The sequence below is a fragment of the Girardinichthys multiradiatus genome, chromosome Y, assembly GCF_021462225.1.
Source record: "Girardinichthys multiradiatus isolate DD_20200921_A chromosome Y, DD_fGirMul_XY1, whole genome shotgun sequence".
Taxonomy (NCBI): Eukaryota; Metazoa; Chordata; class Actinopteri; order Cyprinodontiformes; family Goodeidae; genus Girardinichthys; species Girardinichthys multiradiatus.
This window is the reverse complement of record NC_061818.1, coordinates 25,184,036-25,202,502: the sequence shown is the minus strand read 5'-3', so window position 1 is coordinate 25,202,502 and position 18,467 is coordinate 25,184,036. Positions and strand designations below refer to the sequence as shown.

At 39.5% G+C, this 18,467-nt stretch overlaps 1 protein-coding gene across 1 annotated transcript; it reads left to right on the top strand.

The window, feature by feature from the left end:
• The first annotated feature begins 588 nt into the window (after positions 1–588).
• LOC124863752 (transcription factor MafG-like) lies at positions 589–16,155 on the top strand. The gene is given in 4 exon segments (XM_047358220.1): positions 589–1,253; positions 1,256–1,284; positions 12,055–12,127; positions 13,164–16,155. Coding segments are annotated over 4 exon segments (618 nt in total). The 5' UTR covers positions 589–1,190; the 3' UTR covers positions 13,617–16,155.
• The last annotated feature ends 2,312 nt before the right edge of the window (positions 16,156–18,467 follow it).

Genomic DNA, 18,467 nt, shown 5'->3' with positions numbered 1-18,467 from the left:
TTGACTGAGTTAACATTAAGTAACAAAACTATTTGTAGGTTATCTTCAGATGAAAGTAAAAGAAAACTTCTGTTATAACTTAAAAGTAGAAAAAAAATCATAGTCATAGTCATAGTTCTATCAAATAATGGTTGCTGGTTGGATTCTTAAGGCATTCAGATTCAGTCTCTGCTAACTTAGACACAGTAAATGTCAGCAGTGTTCATGTCGCTTAATGGGAACTGACCTAGACAACATAACAATACGCGTTAAGTGTTTTTTTATGCAGATGTGTGCTTTTGTTTTGAGCAAAGTAGACCTTTCATGAATGAAGGCACGTGACCAAACACGATGACGTCTGGCTTCGATACAAGAAAGCAATCAACAAGGAGCGCACGAGCTGATATCTGGAAATTGCTTCTTTTTTTTCTGTCGCGAAAACCAAACCTGTATTTATCTGTAATGCTCGGTCCGCCTCTCCGGGGTTTGAGAAGAGGAGTTTGGCAGCTCTGACTTCAGGAAACGACATTGTTTTTTTGTTTTTTTGATTCAGGTGGGTCTGGAAAGCGAAGCGACTCGCCGTTGTTGTGCTGAGTGTGCAGAGATGTATTAGCACAGCTAGCTCGTCAAGCTAATTCCGTTAGCTCCCACAAACGGATTTCAAACTAAAGTGTCCGCTTACTCAAGCGCTTAAAACACGTGTTTATCTTGCTAGGAGGTTTATTTTGAAAGCTTCAACCCTCAAAGGTCTCAGTTTTTTTGGGTTTTTTTTTTGGCGAACGAGGCTTTGGTCTTACTATTGTGGGCTAATCTTTTGTGCACTCATAAAATGCGAACACATAAAACAGAAACAGATTTTGGTTTTAATGGAGCGGGATTTGCCAAGCCGTCTCACATCCGGCATCTAATTTCAACCCTGTGAGGAATGGCTCGGTGCCACAGTTGTAATGTGCAGGCAGAGGCGCGGGGATTTCCTCGCTTGCTTGATTGCATTGCATTGCATTGCTTGTTTCTGTAGGCGGGGAGTTGTTTGCCACTTTCTCGCATGCGGGGCGCCGAGAGGTTGAGTTGCGGAATGTCAGGAGCGTGTAACCAGCGTGTAACCTGTGCAGGTTCCCCTTTACCGTAATTAGTTTACTGTGTGTTATTACGCCTGGTTTGCTTCGCTTTCCTACCGTGTCTGAGCGCCTCTCGTTGGGGTTTGTCAACTCATGCGCTTCTCGCTGGTCAAACCTGCTGCTTCATCACCTCGTTGTGCGAAGGAGCGAGCGCCAGCCGAGCCAGCCAGCGGTGCGGCCAGATCAGGTTGGTTGCAGTGTCCTTTTGTGACATTTTGGTAAACAAAAAAAAAAATAACACAAAACGCACGCGATTATTTGAAACAGAGCTTGATGTTGTCGCTTTTGTGCAGCTTTTGTACATGTATGAATTTGATCATTCAGGAAATCGCTTCACCTGGACTGACCATCAAATTTAACCACTATTTAAAATCTGCAGCAACGCCGAAACCAAACCAATCGGTTCTGCATCTCCCATCATTATTGTTTCATTTTAAAATCCCAACTAGCAAGGAGTGATATTTTTATCATGCTGAATCATCACAATGATGTATTTAGACGCTCTCTCAGTCAGAATCCACCCCGAAATATGGCACCATCGGACAAAGGTCTCCTCGCCAGATGAGGGTCGATGTTTATCAACGAGCCCGTCGTTCTTAGTAGGAAAAGGATGGAGATCTGGTTGCTGATCTCTCATCTGCCATCAGCATCGAGTGGTGACCCATTATGCAATTAATCAATATCAATACCTCATCGACATCCATGATGTACATCAACAAACGCATTTAGACTAAGTGCTTAGGTGTCAGCCGCGATGTCAAAACCATTTTAAAATTGCACAATGAGCAAATATTATGTGTTGTAATATTTTAATCAAAAACTGCGTTAAATTGGGTCAGGTCTAAGTGTTAATAGTATTAAAAAAAAATACAAAAGCAGCACCTGGAAATTTGCACATATTATGTATTTTTCATAACGAATGAGGCATGATATGAATCTTTTCAGATTTACCTTCCTTATGATTTATTTAAGCAACTGTTAATTATTCTAATTTTGGGATGACAACTGCTCTTGTTTCCCTGAGTGTGACATGATGAAATTTGCTGCCTATTAGAGCTTATAGAGGGTTGCAGGTAATGAATTATCCATGGATAGTCTCTGTGCAATTTGAAAAGTCACCTTGGAAACTGTTGAGCACACATAGCCGGGGCTAAAACACATAGAAGTTGCCCATTCTTACTCGGATATCCAACTTATTTCATCATCTCTGTTCATGCAAGAGAGGGGGAGCGCATTGAAGTGTGTTTAGCAGGCAGGGCAACCGTACATCAGAAGCCCGGCTTTGCAATAAAGCGTAATGCCCCTTGCCCTGCCTCTCTCCGCAGGTAACAAGAAAAGATGATGGTCCATATAAGCGTCTGATAGAGGCAGATAGTGGCGCAGATCAGCTCTTAGATTTATCTCCTCTTTCATTGAGGTGGTGAGGATAAAATGAGAGTATTGTAGTGGTGAACTGAGTGCACAACTCACAACCAGTGGCGTTGCTTGTAGTGGGCATTCGGTGGAGGGTGGAAGCGGATATGTGAGGTTGATGAAACACGAAGCAAGACTTGGCTCTGCACAGAGGTATGGACTGGCCACCAGCACCACTGTACAGCCAACTCAGCTGCGCTTTGGGAGTTACGCCTATTCAGGACAATTATTAGCCTCCAGAAAGGAACACAAAGGCAGAATTTGTACACAAAAGTGCTGCTTAAGCTGCACAGGAAAATAGAAATGCCTGGGAGGAAGGAAAGGAAAAGATCAATATTTTTTTTCAGCCCTCCCTTTTTGAAATAAGGAGGGACTGGTGGTGATGAAACCTTTTGCAAGTGTGGTGCGGATTAGGGTTGCTAAACATTGCGATATGCCCCCTTTCACTCCTTAAAGTAATACTTTCATCCAGATACGTCAAAAAAGGGTGTTTGATGGATTTCTTGGAGCTTGACTTGGACATGTCGTGATCATTAGTGCTCTCTGTTTACTCAAAATTTAGTGGAGCAAACGTGATGAGCATAAGCGTGTGTCTTTTTCACGGCTAACCTTTTATTCTTTATCTTGACTCTGTCTGTGCAGAAAAGATCCGAGTTAAACTCTCATGGGGAAGCAAGTGATTAAAAAAAATCCCAGTAATGCTGTTAGAAACAAAGTCAAGATAAAACTAGTGAATGGCTCAGGGTTGGATTTTTTTTCAGGTGCTTAAAGAGACACAACTACTACTATTTCTAGTAGATGCCTTGCTGGATATGTTTCACGTTTTCTAAGAAGGTTAAGAATGTTGGGATGTTGTTTTAAAGCAACCCCATCATGAAGGCACATTGGAGGGTGTTGAGTACTGCTAACTGTTAGTACTTATTGGATTTAAAGTAACACTTGACACACTTTTTCTGGCCGGTACTAATTACCATGTTTCTTCAAGGGCTGACCTACCAATTGCAAATTTGACTGATTACTTTTCTCTTTTATTCTAAGGACTGGAATACATAAAATACAAAAATGTGCCACGGATTCTTTGAGAGAGGCTGTAGTTTAGAATCAAACTGAAAATGGAGGAATTATTAAGTTTAAGTTGATCTGTATATAGATTGAAAATGCATTTAGTGATTTAAATAGGAAAAAAAAAAAAAACACTGTTTAAAATAAAAATTACCCATTGATCGCAGATCAGAGCAGATTAATTGGGTCATTTCTGATGTTTTGACTGGTAATTCTGTTAATGATAGTAGAGATCTTCATATAACTGAATTATTAAATAGAAAACATTTATTTATTCATGTCCTTTGAACTTACGTGCAAAACTCTTTGAGTGGGGTGTCATTTTGTACCAGTGGCATTTTTTTTTTTAATCTCCAACAGTAATTAATGAATTTCTAGGTTATTCTCAAATAAAATCACTTGCTGATGGTTTCCTGTGATAGACTGAAAATTGTTGGAGTCGTTAGGTTAGATGCATTCAATGAAAAGGAAAATAAAATGATTTTTTATGACCTGCTTTCGAACTCTGGCATCTGTAAATGAATAACATGATACTTCTGTGAATGATATCTTCATGAATCCAAATTCTTAAATGAAAACCTTTTATTTCTACTTTCTCTGTACTGATTTTGGGCAGGTTAAAAACACGCAGAACTCTTTTGGGGTATGCGTTAATTACTTGAGACTGGGAAATTTTGTGCATTATGTTCGATTAAATAAAGCTTTTACATATTTTTTTTTATTTGTCCTGAAGTAAAAGATTAGACATTTTTAGAAATAAATGTTTACTAATATCAGGTTTAATTTTTCAGCAATCACACAAGTTGTAACCTGAAGGCAGACATTATTAATCTCTTGCATTTTTTTATGGAGAAACTTGGCTCATTGAATCAATTCCAAAAAAATGCAACAACGGGAGAAAATAACTTGTTTTCATATTTGGTGAAGCTTCAATGCTTTCATTAACGTTTTAACTGATCTACTAGTAAAACTGCTCTGTTTAGCATGTGTGCTGCAAAAGGTTGTGTTGATACAATATATTTTCAAAAATGCCAGTCCTGAAGTAAGCAGCAAGGTTTTTGTTTTTGCCAGTGTTGGTTGCCTTTAACCTTTACTTCCTCTGCCAGAGTATCACAAGCTATTCTCTTCCTGTTTAAGCAAGTCCTCCAGGCAGATACAGTTGAAGGTCCAGAGTCTCTTCTCCCGGCCTGCTGCTTGTGCTGACAGAGCAGCTCGGTGAGTAAATAGCGGCGGCCAAGCCTGGAAATAGATTCTGTAAGACTAGAAAACATCGGACAGTACAAACTAGTCCTTTTAAATAAGCCTGATTTTATCAGCAACTTTGAAAAACACAAAAAAGCCCCTGAGGGCAGTGATTCATGTTTTCATTTTAAAGCAACATGAACTGGATGCAGAAGTTGGGCTTTTTTATTTTATTCTATGCATGGCAGTGGCTTCTATGTTTGTTTGTTTTTGGGGGATTTTTCTGGGGATCCTCCGTTGTAGTTTGTAGTCGACACATATAACCTTATTTTAGCAAAGAAAAAACAAAATAGGAGCAAGTCTGGTGAATTCTTGCTATTCTTTTAGTTGCACTCTTGAGTGGTCGCCACAGCAAATCCTACACTTCCATCTCAACCCATCCGTGGCAATATCCTCCTTCACTGCATCCATGCACCTTTATATGCGGTTCTCCTCTTTTCCTTCTCCATTGCGGCTTCATATTCAACATCTTTTCACCAATATGTCCACCAACCTGCCTCCACACATGTCCAAGCCATCTCAGCCTTGCTCCTCTGACTTTGTGTCAGAAGCGGTCAACCTGAGCTTGTATCTGATATCTACCCGGTTAAAATAATTTATTTAGCTGAGTTGTTTTGAAAAATGTTCATACTTTTGGAATCAGTTTAAAAAAATAATCTGAGAAAACAGCTGTATTCACAAGCGAAGAAACAATTTGGAGAAAATGTGTATCTTGAAAGATTAATCATATCCTTGTTTGAAAAGTTTTAATATTTTACTGCTTTTAACCCATTCATGTCTGTGAATTTATTTCAACACGATTATTAAACCCAAACAAATCTACTAAAACTGCATGTTTAAATTAACTTGCTAAACAAAAGAAGTTCTAAGCGTTGAAGTAAATCATCAGGTCTGAATGGCTTAAGTTTTTAAAACACATTTTAATTAGCTTTTTATCCCTGCCTCTCGCCCATAGACTGCTGGAGATAGGCACCAGCTCCCCCGTGACCCACTATGGAATAAGCAGTAGAAAATGACTGACTGACTGATAAATTTTTTTTTGTTGTAGACATAAGGCTCAATTTTCTATAGTTTTTATTTTTATTTTGGAGGAGCTCTTATCAGTTCGTCTTGATAAAAAGAAAGCTGTCCAAGCTAACGGCCCATGTTTTTGCAGCATTAAGGCAAAGGTAACAGGTGAAACTGCGATTCTCTGTACTTCTGTATCTGTAGGATGTGGGGACAGAAAACCTCTTAAGAGACGTCGGCTGACTTTCCTTTCTCTGCTGTAGTTCCCATCGCTGCTGTTTTCAGTGGATCTAAACTGGCACCCTTTCTAAGGCCTGTCACAATAATTACACAGTCATATTATTGTCATTTGGACCAATTGTTGATGGTGGGATGTTTTGTTGTTGAAATATTATACATCATAAGGCTGCAGCAGCGGCATAAAATTGAACAGAGACTGACAAATAATTTCTTAAATATTTTTTGCTGCTAACAGGTTTTTACTAACTGTCCCCTGTTTTGGGAGTTATGTCAACAACAAAGATTGCGTACAAGTTTGATTAGTTTTATTTTTAGAACCTCCACTGGTCAAAAGAACACAGATGAGTATTTCCCTTCTACTACAAGCAGATCACATTTCCACTCTGAAAGCTGCTTAATAATTCCTCCCCTCGCTCCTTTTGTCAGTCTTATTTCACTCTCTGAATACTTAGTAGTTAATGGCTTCCCACCTCTCTTCCCATCGTACCTTACTGTTACTCAGATGCATTCACACAGTTTTCTCCATCCACAAGTTTGCACCACTCAGCTCATATCTCTCCTCCAGAGCGAGAACAGGAGTCTGATTTTTAATTTGAGGTTAAATGCTTCCCGACACATGCAGCTTGCTTGATAATTGACTTAGCTCAGCTGACAGGAGAAATGATTAGATCTGAGTTTCTGGGTGATCTTTTTGAATCTGAATTAGAAGGGAGGTGCTGAAACTAGGGCGTCTGTTCAGGCGCAATGATTTCTTGAGGTGGGGTCCTCATCGCATACGGCCTTCAAATGTTGGCTGATTACATTCAATCATCTCAACTCTATAAGAACAATCTTATAAGACTGCAAATTAAGTAGAGATAAAAATTTGACTCATGACGAGAAATGGCTAATATAGCTATTTCACTTTCTTTGTATGTTTTATGATTTTTGTAATCAACATTAGGCTTTTTCGTCAATGACAAGTGAAAAGCTTAAATCATGCTCAAAAGCTGTTTGTTGAAAATATTAATTCACTTACGTTAGGCTGATTCAACAGGCAAAAAAAGTTATGAAAATTCTCAGAGAATTGGTAATTGAAAATGACCAGACTTAAGCTGCTCGCTTTTAATTTATTAAAACAAACTAATTAACTTAATGGTTCGTGTTTATTTGAACTCTTTGGTATAACGTGATACTGGTAACCATCCCATAAAGGTAGTTGTCCAGCAATTGTAAAATTGTGGGTTCAATTCAAGTTTACTCATCCAACATATTACATTGTGCCTTTGGGCAAGGCACCTTATCCCAGGTTGTCTATTGATCTGCTTATCGATGGATGAATGTTTCGCCGTTCGTGCCGCTTGGTCAATGTGGCTCTAGTGTAAAAGAGCTTGAGTGCTGAGTATGGCTAGAAAAGCACGATAGAAGTTCAGTCCATTTAAAATTTGGATGTTGAAAAGTGTTTTACAGCCTTTTAAACGTTGGTCATTTGGTCTGTTTTCCGCGTCATAGTTTTGGAGATTTGGTTGTTTTCTTTCCGACTTTTTCGTACCCACCATACATCGATTTATATGTTGGGACGTTTTGTACCTGCTTTGACAAACAATGTAATTTGTCATATCTACTCGTTATCTGTTGTAAATTCTGTCGCTATCAGTAAAGCATAAATTATACTTACCAGAAGGAGTTAATGGTATGCAATTAAATTATATGTGAAGTTTGAGCATTTTTATATATTTATCTCATTAATTTACCACAATACTTAATTGCCAAGAGAAACAAACTGGTTGGCTTAGGTAATAGCAATACGTGGGAATGAATAGATGAACCAGGGACAAGTCTTTTATCATAATACATCTCCGATGGTCTAGTTTTATTTATTTTATTACTAGGCTTCCAGAACCAAGTGTCTGGAAGCTGCTTTGCAAGAGTTGGTCGAAGCATTTTATTTGCACCTGTGTGGTTTTAGTCATCTGTCTCTAAATATGTTTGTTTTAGCTGATGTGAAATCCACTACCTTGGCTCAGCAACCTGCTTAGTATTCAGGCAGCAGGTGCTGTCATAATCTGGATTCTGAGGCATCTTTCTGGGGTTTTGGTTCGCTCTTATGGACCTGATAATCTCGTTACGCTGCTGTCAAGTGGAGACGGCTGAACCACCATGCATGCCACCTCTAGTCCCGAGAAATATAACCTCCGCCCTGCCCCCAACAGCCTGCCACCATTTTGAGACAGTCGTTGATAAAAGAGCCTTGGATGTATCCTTGAAGAATCACCTCCCTGAGTATCTCTATTTAGCTACCAAAGCCCCGGTACCCCCACACCCCCCCTCCCTTCGGCTGTAATCGACAGTGATAAATATTCATCATAGGGACGGGACCACGGGAGCCTCAGCTCCAGATCCTCATCAACAAAAAGTCCCCCAGCCAATGGTGTTCATCCTTGGCATCCCCCCGGAGAGATCCTATGAAGGGGACGAGATCTTTAAGGCAGGCCGCTGGCTGAAGGCCAAACACATCATGTAACATCAGCCATTAAAAGAGCAGATTTTCTTATTTAATTTTATATTATCATTCTGGAGTATGAACCTTAGCTTACCTTTGTAGATTTGGATGAACAAAGACAGCTGCTGATGGTTGACTGGCCTGCTCTTATTGTGTTGGCTCAACTTTACAACTTCTAATTGGCACCTTGGTTTTTGGTCCTTGCTGAGATCAGTGTTTTGTTTTTTTTAACTCAACCTGCGCTGCTCAGGCACCTCTAAATGTGCCGACCACACATTTTACACAAGGCTTTTTCGTCTTTCTTTTCATCTCGTCTTCTCTTTTCCTCTCTCTCTCTCCCTCTCTGTCTCTCTCTCACCATTCCTTTTCTGTGGGTGACCACACTCAGCATTTTTCTATTTCCTGTGGGTGGGATGTCTCTCCTCCACAAGCAATCAGCCGTGATTTGTCAGCGTTCTTCCAGGCAATTCATAAAAATTCAGCAAGCATCCACAAAAGGCGTCTGCACCCCTATCTGCAGTGCCCCCTGCGCTCTGAGCTACAGATCTCACCTATGGCTAGACGCTCGCTAAAGGCCTGGAATTATTAAGGCAAGGCAATTTGCTGCAGGACCTTTTGTTTTTGTTTGAGTTATTGAACCTAAAGTCATCCTGTCACAATCAAATAACTCACTGGAACACCTCTGACATCTTGTCATTTCTGCAGAAAATTGTAGGTGCGTTTTCCTCTCCCCGGCCTATCTATTTGTGTGGATGCCTCTTTGTCTCTGTGAGGAATGACGTGGAAGGGAGCAGCTGTGCATTGGACCTTGTCTGTGTTGTTCTGCCATGCCCTGTCATTGCTAGCCGTCTGTTGGCAGCAGCCTGTGCTGGAGGCTTGCAGCCTGGGCGCAATCTTTCCTCGGTGTCATATGGTGAGCTATCAGAATGCCAAGCAATGTCTTCACACAGCTGTGTGACAGAACGTGTATCTTTAATAGGCATGGCCCAATATGAAATCCCCCAGTTTGTGATAACCTGGGTAAAAATACCAAGATTTGACTATCACAGTATTTTGATCAAAATTAAAAAAGAAAATGTTTCACATAATCCAGTTGTTTTTCTGTAACACAGAAAGTTATATTTATTTGTTCTGCTAAAATAACATGTTGATTATTATAACTTCAACAATGTTGTTTATTATAATGTTGTTTATCAGACAACTCTGGTAACTTGTGCACTCGCTGTCACTACAAACGTATAAAATATTGATTAAAACAGTTATAGTAATGTTATAACTGTTTTAAAATCTCTTCATACTTGCAGCTTAAATGATGGTTTTTAAATGCATATTGCTGGAAGCTGAACAAGCTGATGTTTGCTTGTTAAATTTATCCGCTCAAGTAGCCAACCAGCAATCAGTCTTTGAATTGAGATGTCTCGCTGTGTATTACTCTGTGAAATCCAGAAATCCATTTTGTTGTTTTGTAAATGGATTACACAGGGCCCTACGTGCTAACTATAGTTTTAAACAATGCAACTTTAGTAAGAGTGATGGGTGGCACTTCTTTAGTTTTCACATCATGACTGTAGGTGTTTATTGTGACCAAAGATCTTTTCAAACAAACATTTCTCTTTATTTTTAAGTGCGGGAAAAGTCTTGACTGGCAGTGTGAGGCAACAGGTAGGGGAGGGGCAGTGCAGTGTTACTCGAATGGCTGAAGAAAGTTCTCTTCGTTCCAGCACTTTCTCTGGCCTCTCTTTAAAATGACTTTCAATTGTAGGAAAGTTATGATGGAAAATCTTAGCGGTGTTGAAACCTAGCTGCCAGACCTTGCAAGCAGCCAAATTTCCCTTGATTGACTCTGATTGGTGATTTTGCTATTTATTAATTACCTTGCATTTAGCTATTATACATACATGCTGTAAGATCTTCTACAATTTTTAGTCTATAAATGAATCAACCTACACCATGTATTTTGCTGCCCTTTTTTTTTGTTGATTAAAAATCCGGTAAGTGGTTGGGACATGTACTCTGATGCATAAATGGAATTGGTCAAAGTTGAAATCGGCAAACAAAAAGGAAATCGGGATCAGTCGGGAAAAGCCTGATCAGTGCATCTGCAGCTCTTTTTTCTCGCTTTTATTCCAATAGCTATTAGCCCTGTGCTCTCCTGTCTATTTGTCCATTATCTGTGCATCATGAGGCAGACCATTATCCCATTATGTTTTGCATCTGTGGTCCAAATGCTTACTGGAAATGAGTCACCACAAAGGCCTGTAAAAAAAAAAAAAATAATAACTAGGTGTTACTATCAGATGACTATTAATAGCCAGCCCATCAGGGATAAAAACGCCACATTTAAAAAGTCCACTGAAGGCAGGGTGGGGAGGCATGCTTTTTAAATCTACACCCACATCACAGTGTAACCCTGCTGTTTTTATGAGGAGCCAGAGGACTCTTTCTTTGGAGTGAAAAGCGTCAAAAAATTCCAGTCACAATCTGACCCCGTGTTATGTCCCCAGCCTGTGCAATCGTGTCGTATTTAGGTCATTTTTAACAAGCATCTGTCTCTCCCTGTTTGGCTCAGGTGACCGGTCCACCTGTAGCTCCCCTTTTGTTGCCATGGTAATATCCTGGCAGTCTTCTAGTGCACTCCAGAGCTGCGACTCATCTGTTTTTTCCTTGTCTTACCTCACCGAGCTTTCTCCACACATCATACGTGACTGGCTTAATGTGCTTAGAGGCCATAAACATACACACACATGCACACAGTAGCTGTAGCTCTTTGTACAATTCTTTGTTTGGTATGATGCTGTCTGTAAAAAAAGAAATGATATCCAGCATGTGTTTGTTTATGTACTCTGTAGTAACACACTGCCAGCTGTGTAAATCAGCTTACAGAGGCAATGTGCTGGGTGGGCGGATGCCGTGGGTGTCGCTGACACAGCATTTATTGCATTCAGCGCAAAACTCTGTGCGTTTTTTGTCTTGTCCTGTGATGGCGCTCACCTGATGGACGGCATTTGACCCTCTGTCTTCACACACCTTGGTTAAATTTCTCATTCACACAGCTTCCCTGGATGTTCCCTCTGTCCTGACACAACAGAATTAAACTGCATTGCAGCCTGGTTATTCTGGGCTCCGCACCAGTTACATCTCTTTATTGATTTGTGGGATTATAGCCTAGCTGATTCCGTGACAGGTGCGACTGTCTAGACCGGGTAGCTTGCTGCCCTGTGTACCCGAGAGAAGGAAGCTTCATGTACCATCTTCTAAGTTGCATGTCCCGTTTAAATTCAACCTGACCTATGCTGGAGGCAGAAATGCCATCAAATGATTTGTTTGCTCCGACCGAAGCAGAAGGAGTGAACTCATTCAACACTGTTGCGACCACCGAGAAGTCCTTGACCTACTTTATATTTTTGGGTCAAACTCATGCTGCAGCCTATTTGCCAGATATATAATATTTTGAATTGAAATGAATCCTTTCTTTTGACAGCTAATTATTTTTATGATTGACTTTCACAGAACAACCAGCAGTAGAGGTGGACGCTGCTCCTGTGGCATGAATACCATAAACAAAGGAAACAAGGCCTTAAAGGTAAAAACTGATACAAATAGTTTTTATTAGGATTGTCCATTATGGCAGAAATAAATAATTTATTTTTTTCTTTTTTGGTGGGGGTGTTTAATTTTAATTTTCCATATTGCTTTTACTTCATATCCCATGCCTTTTTAACTAAATCCTTGTCAGATTTCAAATCCTTCAGACTTTTGTGCCATTGACAAAATGCATTTTTAATACCCCAGCTCTGCAATCTGATTTCTAATTTCTTTTTACTAATTCCCTGATGTTTAAAATTTCATGTTTTGTTATTTTTTGATGAGTATTTTTTCATGTACTGGAAATCCATCGATTTATATATGGGATAGTATACAATTTTACTAATTTTTTTTACATCTTTTTATTGACTTGGCACAAAAACTTTAAAATGGTGAGACTCAAGGTTGCTGCCATTTTTAAAATTGCCAGGATTGGATTACACTCCCCTCCAAAATTACAGTTTGTATATATTCGATGGGAAAAAAAATCAAATTTTAGTATTTTTTATTTTTTCTAAAATGAGAATTGCAAAGGATGCCTAAACCTGGAAAAAGATTACAATTTTAGAAAACTGATAAATATATCTTATACATAATGAAGACTGAATTAAATAAAAAAAAAATTTTTAAATGGCAAAAATATGTTGATACATGCTCACTGTTAAACATTTCTATGTCAAACTTTAAAAGAGTATTTTTTGTGTCCAACGGACACAGGTGGAGCACAAAATGAAGGGACTCCCAAGGGTTACAAGTATAACGTTTCAGTTCTCAGGATGGTGGGTCACATTTTATTGTTCAGTTGCAATGTCTACTGTTCCCAGGAGATAATAATAAAATGTTTATTTTCTGTTTATTCCTAAATATATACTTGGAAAAGTTGTATTCAGCTAATGATCCGGACGTTGACGACTACAAATAATTGCCCACCCTCCACGATCTATTATTGTTACATAGCCCACCCCTAGTTCTTATGAAGACGTTAATAAACCAATTTAGATATCAAACCATTTCTAATTGATTTACCTCTGCAGGTGAAACGGGAGCCGGGGGAAAATGGCACCAGTCTAACGGACGATGAGCTGGTCACCATGTCAGTGCGTGAACTGAACCAGCATTTACGGGGGCTCTCTAAAGAGGAGATCCTGCAGCTAAAGCAGCGGCGGCGCACCCTGAAGAACCGTGGCTATGCTGCTAGCTGCCGGGTGAAGCGAGTCACCCAGAAGGAGGAGCTGGAAAAGCAAAAGGCCCAGCTGCAACAGGAAGTAGACAAGCTGGTGACGGAGAATGCCAGCATGAAGATGGAGCTGGACGCTCTGCGCTCAAAGTATGAAGCCCTCCAGAGCTTTGCCAGGACTGTGGCCCGCAGCCCCGTCACTACAGGAAGGGGGCCCATGGCCTCTGTGATAGGGCCCCTCATCCCTGGTAAAGTAGCTGCCACCAGCGTCATCACCATCGTCAAATCCAAAACGGAGGCCAGGTCGTAGTAGCAGAACAGGCAGAGAGAAGATTTTCACTTCTAAACTAGTCAGTGCATTTTAACATAGTGCAGGGTCTCCTGTGTTTTTAGTTGTATTTTAACTCTCATAAAATGCTTCCTAAATCACTCTTAGCAATGCAACTCAGCAGTCTTCTCCTTTCTTTAAGTCAGAGAAAGTCTCGCAGGTGGTCCCTGCCTGTAAAATGAAACCATCATCTTTATTTCTCTCTAATTTTATATCAGTCCAATCTTATAATTTAAGGACCTATTGCTTGTTACTCTGCACTGACTTGAATGGGGATCAATAATAAAAGGTCACACTCTTGGTCTTAATGCTACAGAAGTCTTCAAAACAACTTAACTAACCCAAAACAAGCAATTTAAGTCCAAATCATGGTATTTCTGTTTGTTTTGTTTTGGTGTTAGGTGTCTCTCAGTGATATGGACATAAAACAATGCTGACAAACCTAGCTTTCATTTCCGTTTATGCATCCATGAAAGGCTTCAGTGAAGTTGTCATTATCGACATGACTGGTAGATGCAATAATATATGTATGCACTGAAAACACACATGGAAACAAAGAGATCTTGCGTATTTATCTTAGCGATATCGTTCCAGAGCCGAGTGCCATTCCATTATGACAGGATTCCACTACAACATCCGTAAACCTGAATGTTAGTACAGAAATACCCTCACGATTTGTAAGCACACTCGTTTTGGTCATTGTCAAAATATGTCATTTTCTTTAAAAAAGCTTATATATATATATATATATATATATATATATATATATATGTATTACATTGTATTTACTTCTTAACACGTCAGATATTTCCAAAAGAAAGTCTTTACACAAGCTTTACTGTTTGACTCGTTTAAAGTGTAGGAAACTTTGTCTATCACAGAGTTCTTGGGTTTTTATTACTTGGTAGATTAAACTCCATTGTTTATAGAAATACAGAAAAAGAAAACTCATTAAAAAAAAATAAATCCTGTGACTTCTCTTTTGCAATTGTACCGAAAGTGGCTTATTATTGAAGTCTGATAGCTTTTTTCTAGTGACTAGGCGCGTACAGTGGGGTAGCGCGTAACGTGACGTGTAAGTGGCAAGTTGGCGGTGTTGTTCACTGTATAGATGTCAACGCTGTGCTATTAAAAACAAAAAACAAAAAAACACCTAATCTGTAGAGCTAAACTAGGTGGCGTGAACAAGGTCGGTTGTCTGTGTGCGTATTGGCATCTGTGATATCCTCCGCTTTCTCGGTGTTAGTTACAAATCATATCGTCCTTAACAGTTTACATCAGCGAGCATTGTAAGGCAGATATCAGTGAAATAGACGGTGAACTTAAATTTAGCTTAAACTGAAACAACAAATATGCTGCAGGTGATGTTGGATACCTTCAAAATGCAGCCTCTGTGTCCTGAAATTAAAGAACCTCAGTATTGGGAAGATTTAATTCTGACTACGTTTATAAAAACTCATCTTTGACAGGATGGCCATATTAATTTGAGGCTTTTCCTTATTATATGAAGTAATAATAATATTAATCTTTCCCCAGGGTGGACTGACAGTACAGCATACAACTTCAATAATTCCTTAGCTGAATTTATTTACCGGTAGTATTTTCGGTAATGACCACCGGATCAAGATTCTATTTACTGGCCAAATATACACACACATACACACACACACCACAGGGTTCTATTTGTTCAGATGTCCCTTCGCAGCCTGCTAGCATCATTCTGGCTGGATATTTTGGAACTATTCTCTGTAGAAATCATGGAGTTAATCTAAAAAGCATCTTAAGCATAGTCAGTAAATTGTTTGGGAACTATTTTCTTTCGTTTTCAAGGTCATAATCCTGTTGGAAGACCTCATTGTGCAAAGTTTCAGCTAAGCTGCTGATTTGATAGGTTTGATTTTGAAGGTAGGCAATATTTCATCTTCATTACTCCCCCTTTGGACCAGTACTAACAGAATCAAAACAGCCCCACAGCATGATACTGCCACCACTATGTTTGACAGTTGATACAAAGTTCTTGGGTTTGAAAGCCTCACCTCGACTCCTTCACCTCGTTATTGTGGCCAAATAGCTCAATTTTGTCTCAGTAATCTTAATCCCTGATGATGTTAAACTTGTTTCAATGTGGACAGTAACACAGGTGTTCCGTGTGTGGATTAAAAAATTCACAATAAATTCAGATTTTAGCACCTGATTCTTATTTGTGCTGCATAATTACCCTGGAATAAGATTGTTTAGATACACCATTTAAAGCTCAGAATTGATATGCCATTATTGTCCTTCAAGCAAATGTATAAGTCGAACTGTCGATGGCAGTAATGAATGAATTGTACTTAAAATATGCAGTTTCCTAAGCCTGTATCTGGATTATCCACCAAATACAACGCCATCTCTTCCGTAATTTTATCCGATAGTCTTGAGATTAAAAGTGGCAGGGTTCCGCTGAGGGTTTGTACGAATGCACTAAGCTCCTGCTTGTTTTGCTCACACCAAAACAGGCCACTAAAAATAAAACAGCTCTGGATGAGTAGGGATAGCAGCTCTGATTTTCTCCCCCTTTCTACTCTTTAGTTCTCATAAAGGGCTTCAATTCACACGTAGAAAGAGACAGGGCACGAACATGTAGAGTTGCAATCAAGAGCAGCTACCCCCCCTCCTCCCCTGCCAAGTGTCGTACCGCCTAAGCAGCTGTACACCTCAAGGTGAACCCAGTTGTGTAACGACATTAACAGAAAGCACTTCATCCAGGGGTCGCTCTCACTGAGGTGTTAATCTACCGTCGCTCTCAAAACACAAACCTCAGCAAAACTCTACGTCAGAGATCTAGGTGGTGGTTAAACTGTCTGCGTGTGCGTCATCCTATTCTCTCTTTGTCAACATGCTTAGCTCTCTGCGGTGACAGGTTAACTATGGGAAAATATACTTGTGACTCTTGACATAGCCCAGTATTGATGTTGGCGTCCTTATTGCCGTGGCCGTCTTGTGGAGTTTTTTTTTTCGTGTCAAGTGTCTTTAAAAGGTGTTCAAGTGGCACTATTGAGCAGTCTTTGAATCTCTGGAAGGCGACGAGTCTTCATCACGCATACTGGTGTATAGTATGTAGCTGCAGTAGGTACTGATGATCGTTGTAAAAAAAGTGACCCTTAATATGCAACTCAGTGGAAAGATGTGAGAGAGATGTGTAAGGTTATTTAATATTGTCAGAGTTAGTCTGTTGTTTAAATGTTCTTGCTGCTTAGTTTTGGGATACATTTTTTTTGTTGTTGCAGAGTTTGTGCTTTCCTGAGGTTTTGCATCCAGAAGTATGAAAGCATTTGGCCCTTTGTTACCTAAAGGATCCCAGGGTTCCTGCGCTGTCTTGGAATTAACTTTTAGCACTTTCCAGATATGCTAAGTGTGGGGGGGGGGACTGAGTGTGGAAAATTGTTTAAGTTTTCAGTTTTTATTTCCTATTCTGTTATGCACAAGATTCTAAAAAAATAAGTGATTCTTAAATTGATTTATATTTAACTTACATACTTTGTCTTCGATTTGCCGCATCACAACTTTTAATAAATTTTTTGGTTTGGTTTTAGTGAAACCCCTCAGAAAAACAAGCCAAAATGAAATGAATAATAATCTAAAACTGGTTCTGGTTTAAACAAGTCATTGAAAGTCCTACGTTTTTAACGTAATCAAGTTAGTTAAATGTATAAAAAAATCTACAAACTGTGCTTTAAAGAAGCTGTATTTATTGTAGGATATTTCTGTCCAGATTTGTCAAACCTGTTGTAGAATTCAAAGTTGAGCAGATTTAAAAAAAAACAACAACCTTTACCACATTGCCGACTCAGAAGTTAAACCCAGCGTCAGGTTTCATGATTTGTAGAAATAACCAATAAAAATCCAAATAAACGTAGCAGAAAAAGGATTGAGTTTGTGGTCCGCACCCATGAAAAACTTGCCAGCTCTTCGCTCTCAGTGCCAAACTGCTTACTCTGCTATTGACTCTTGTTTGGTGTCATTTATTAAACTGGATGATTGAAGTTGGAAGAAGAGGGGCCTTATTGGTGTGTTGGAGAACAGCACACACTGATGTGGGATTAGGACGGTGGTCCACTCTTCAACTGGGATTTATCAAAGCCAAACATTTTTGTTTTGTTTTTCATGCTGGCACAAACGGCACGGGAATTCTGGAAGTACCTCTGACAACCCAAGGTCGTGGGGCCGAGCAGTAACTTCTATAGAATATTTGTTCTTCCAATGAGGAATCTGCCACCCCACACTATCATACTGCCTCCACCGAAAGCTCTTTGGCATTAGCAGAAAAGACTTGGCAAGTTTTTCATGGGCACAGCTCACATTTCAGGAAGATAAAATTCAACCAACGTCCAAGTTTAGTTTTTATTTAAAAAATTTTTCTGGAATTCTAAAATGGAAAATGTGTGGCAACCCTGGAATCCATAAAATATCCAGCCTTATTGAGTTTGCAGATTCCCAAATTCAACACTGACTGATTTAAAGACACACAAGAGTTACAAATGTTTGTAATGTGGATGCAACTATAGCTCTGTCCCAAGGGCCTCATGCGAAGTCTATTTGTTTTGTTTTATTGTTGTATTTGTGAGTGTGTGTGTGTGTATGCGTGTGTGTGTCCGTCCACCTCTGCTGCTACACCAGTCGTTAATGCTCCTCGTTTTCTGTCCCATCCTCCACAGCATTTTCTGCTCTCATTATGTGGCGTATTTCTAATTGATCCCAACACTGTAATTTATTCTGCTGATGTAATTTTATAATTGTTCATTGTTTTTTTCTTCTTCTTTGTAAGCAATGTGTTAGAGAGGATAATAACAA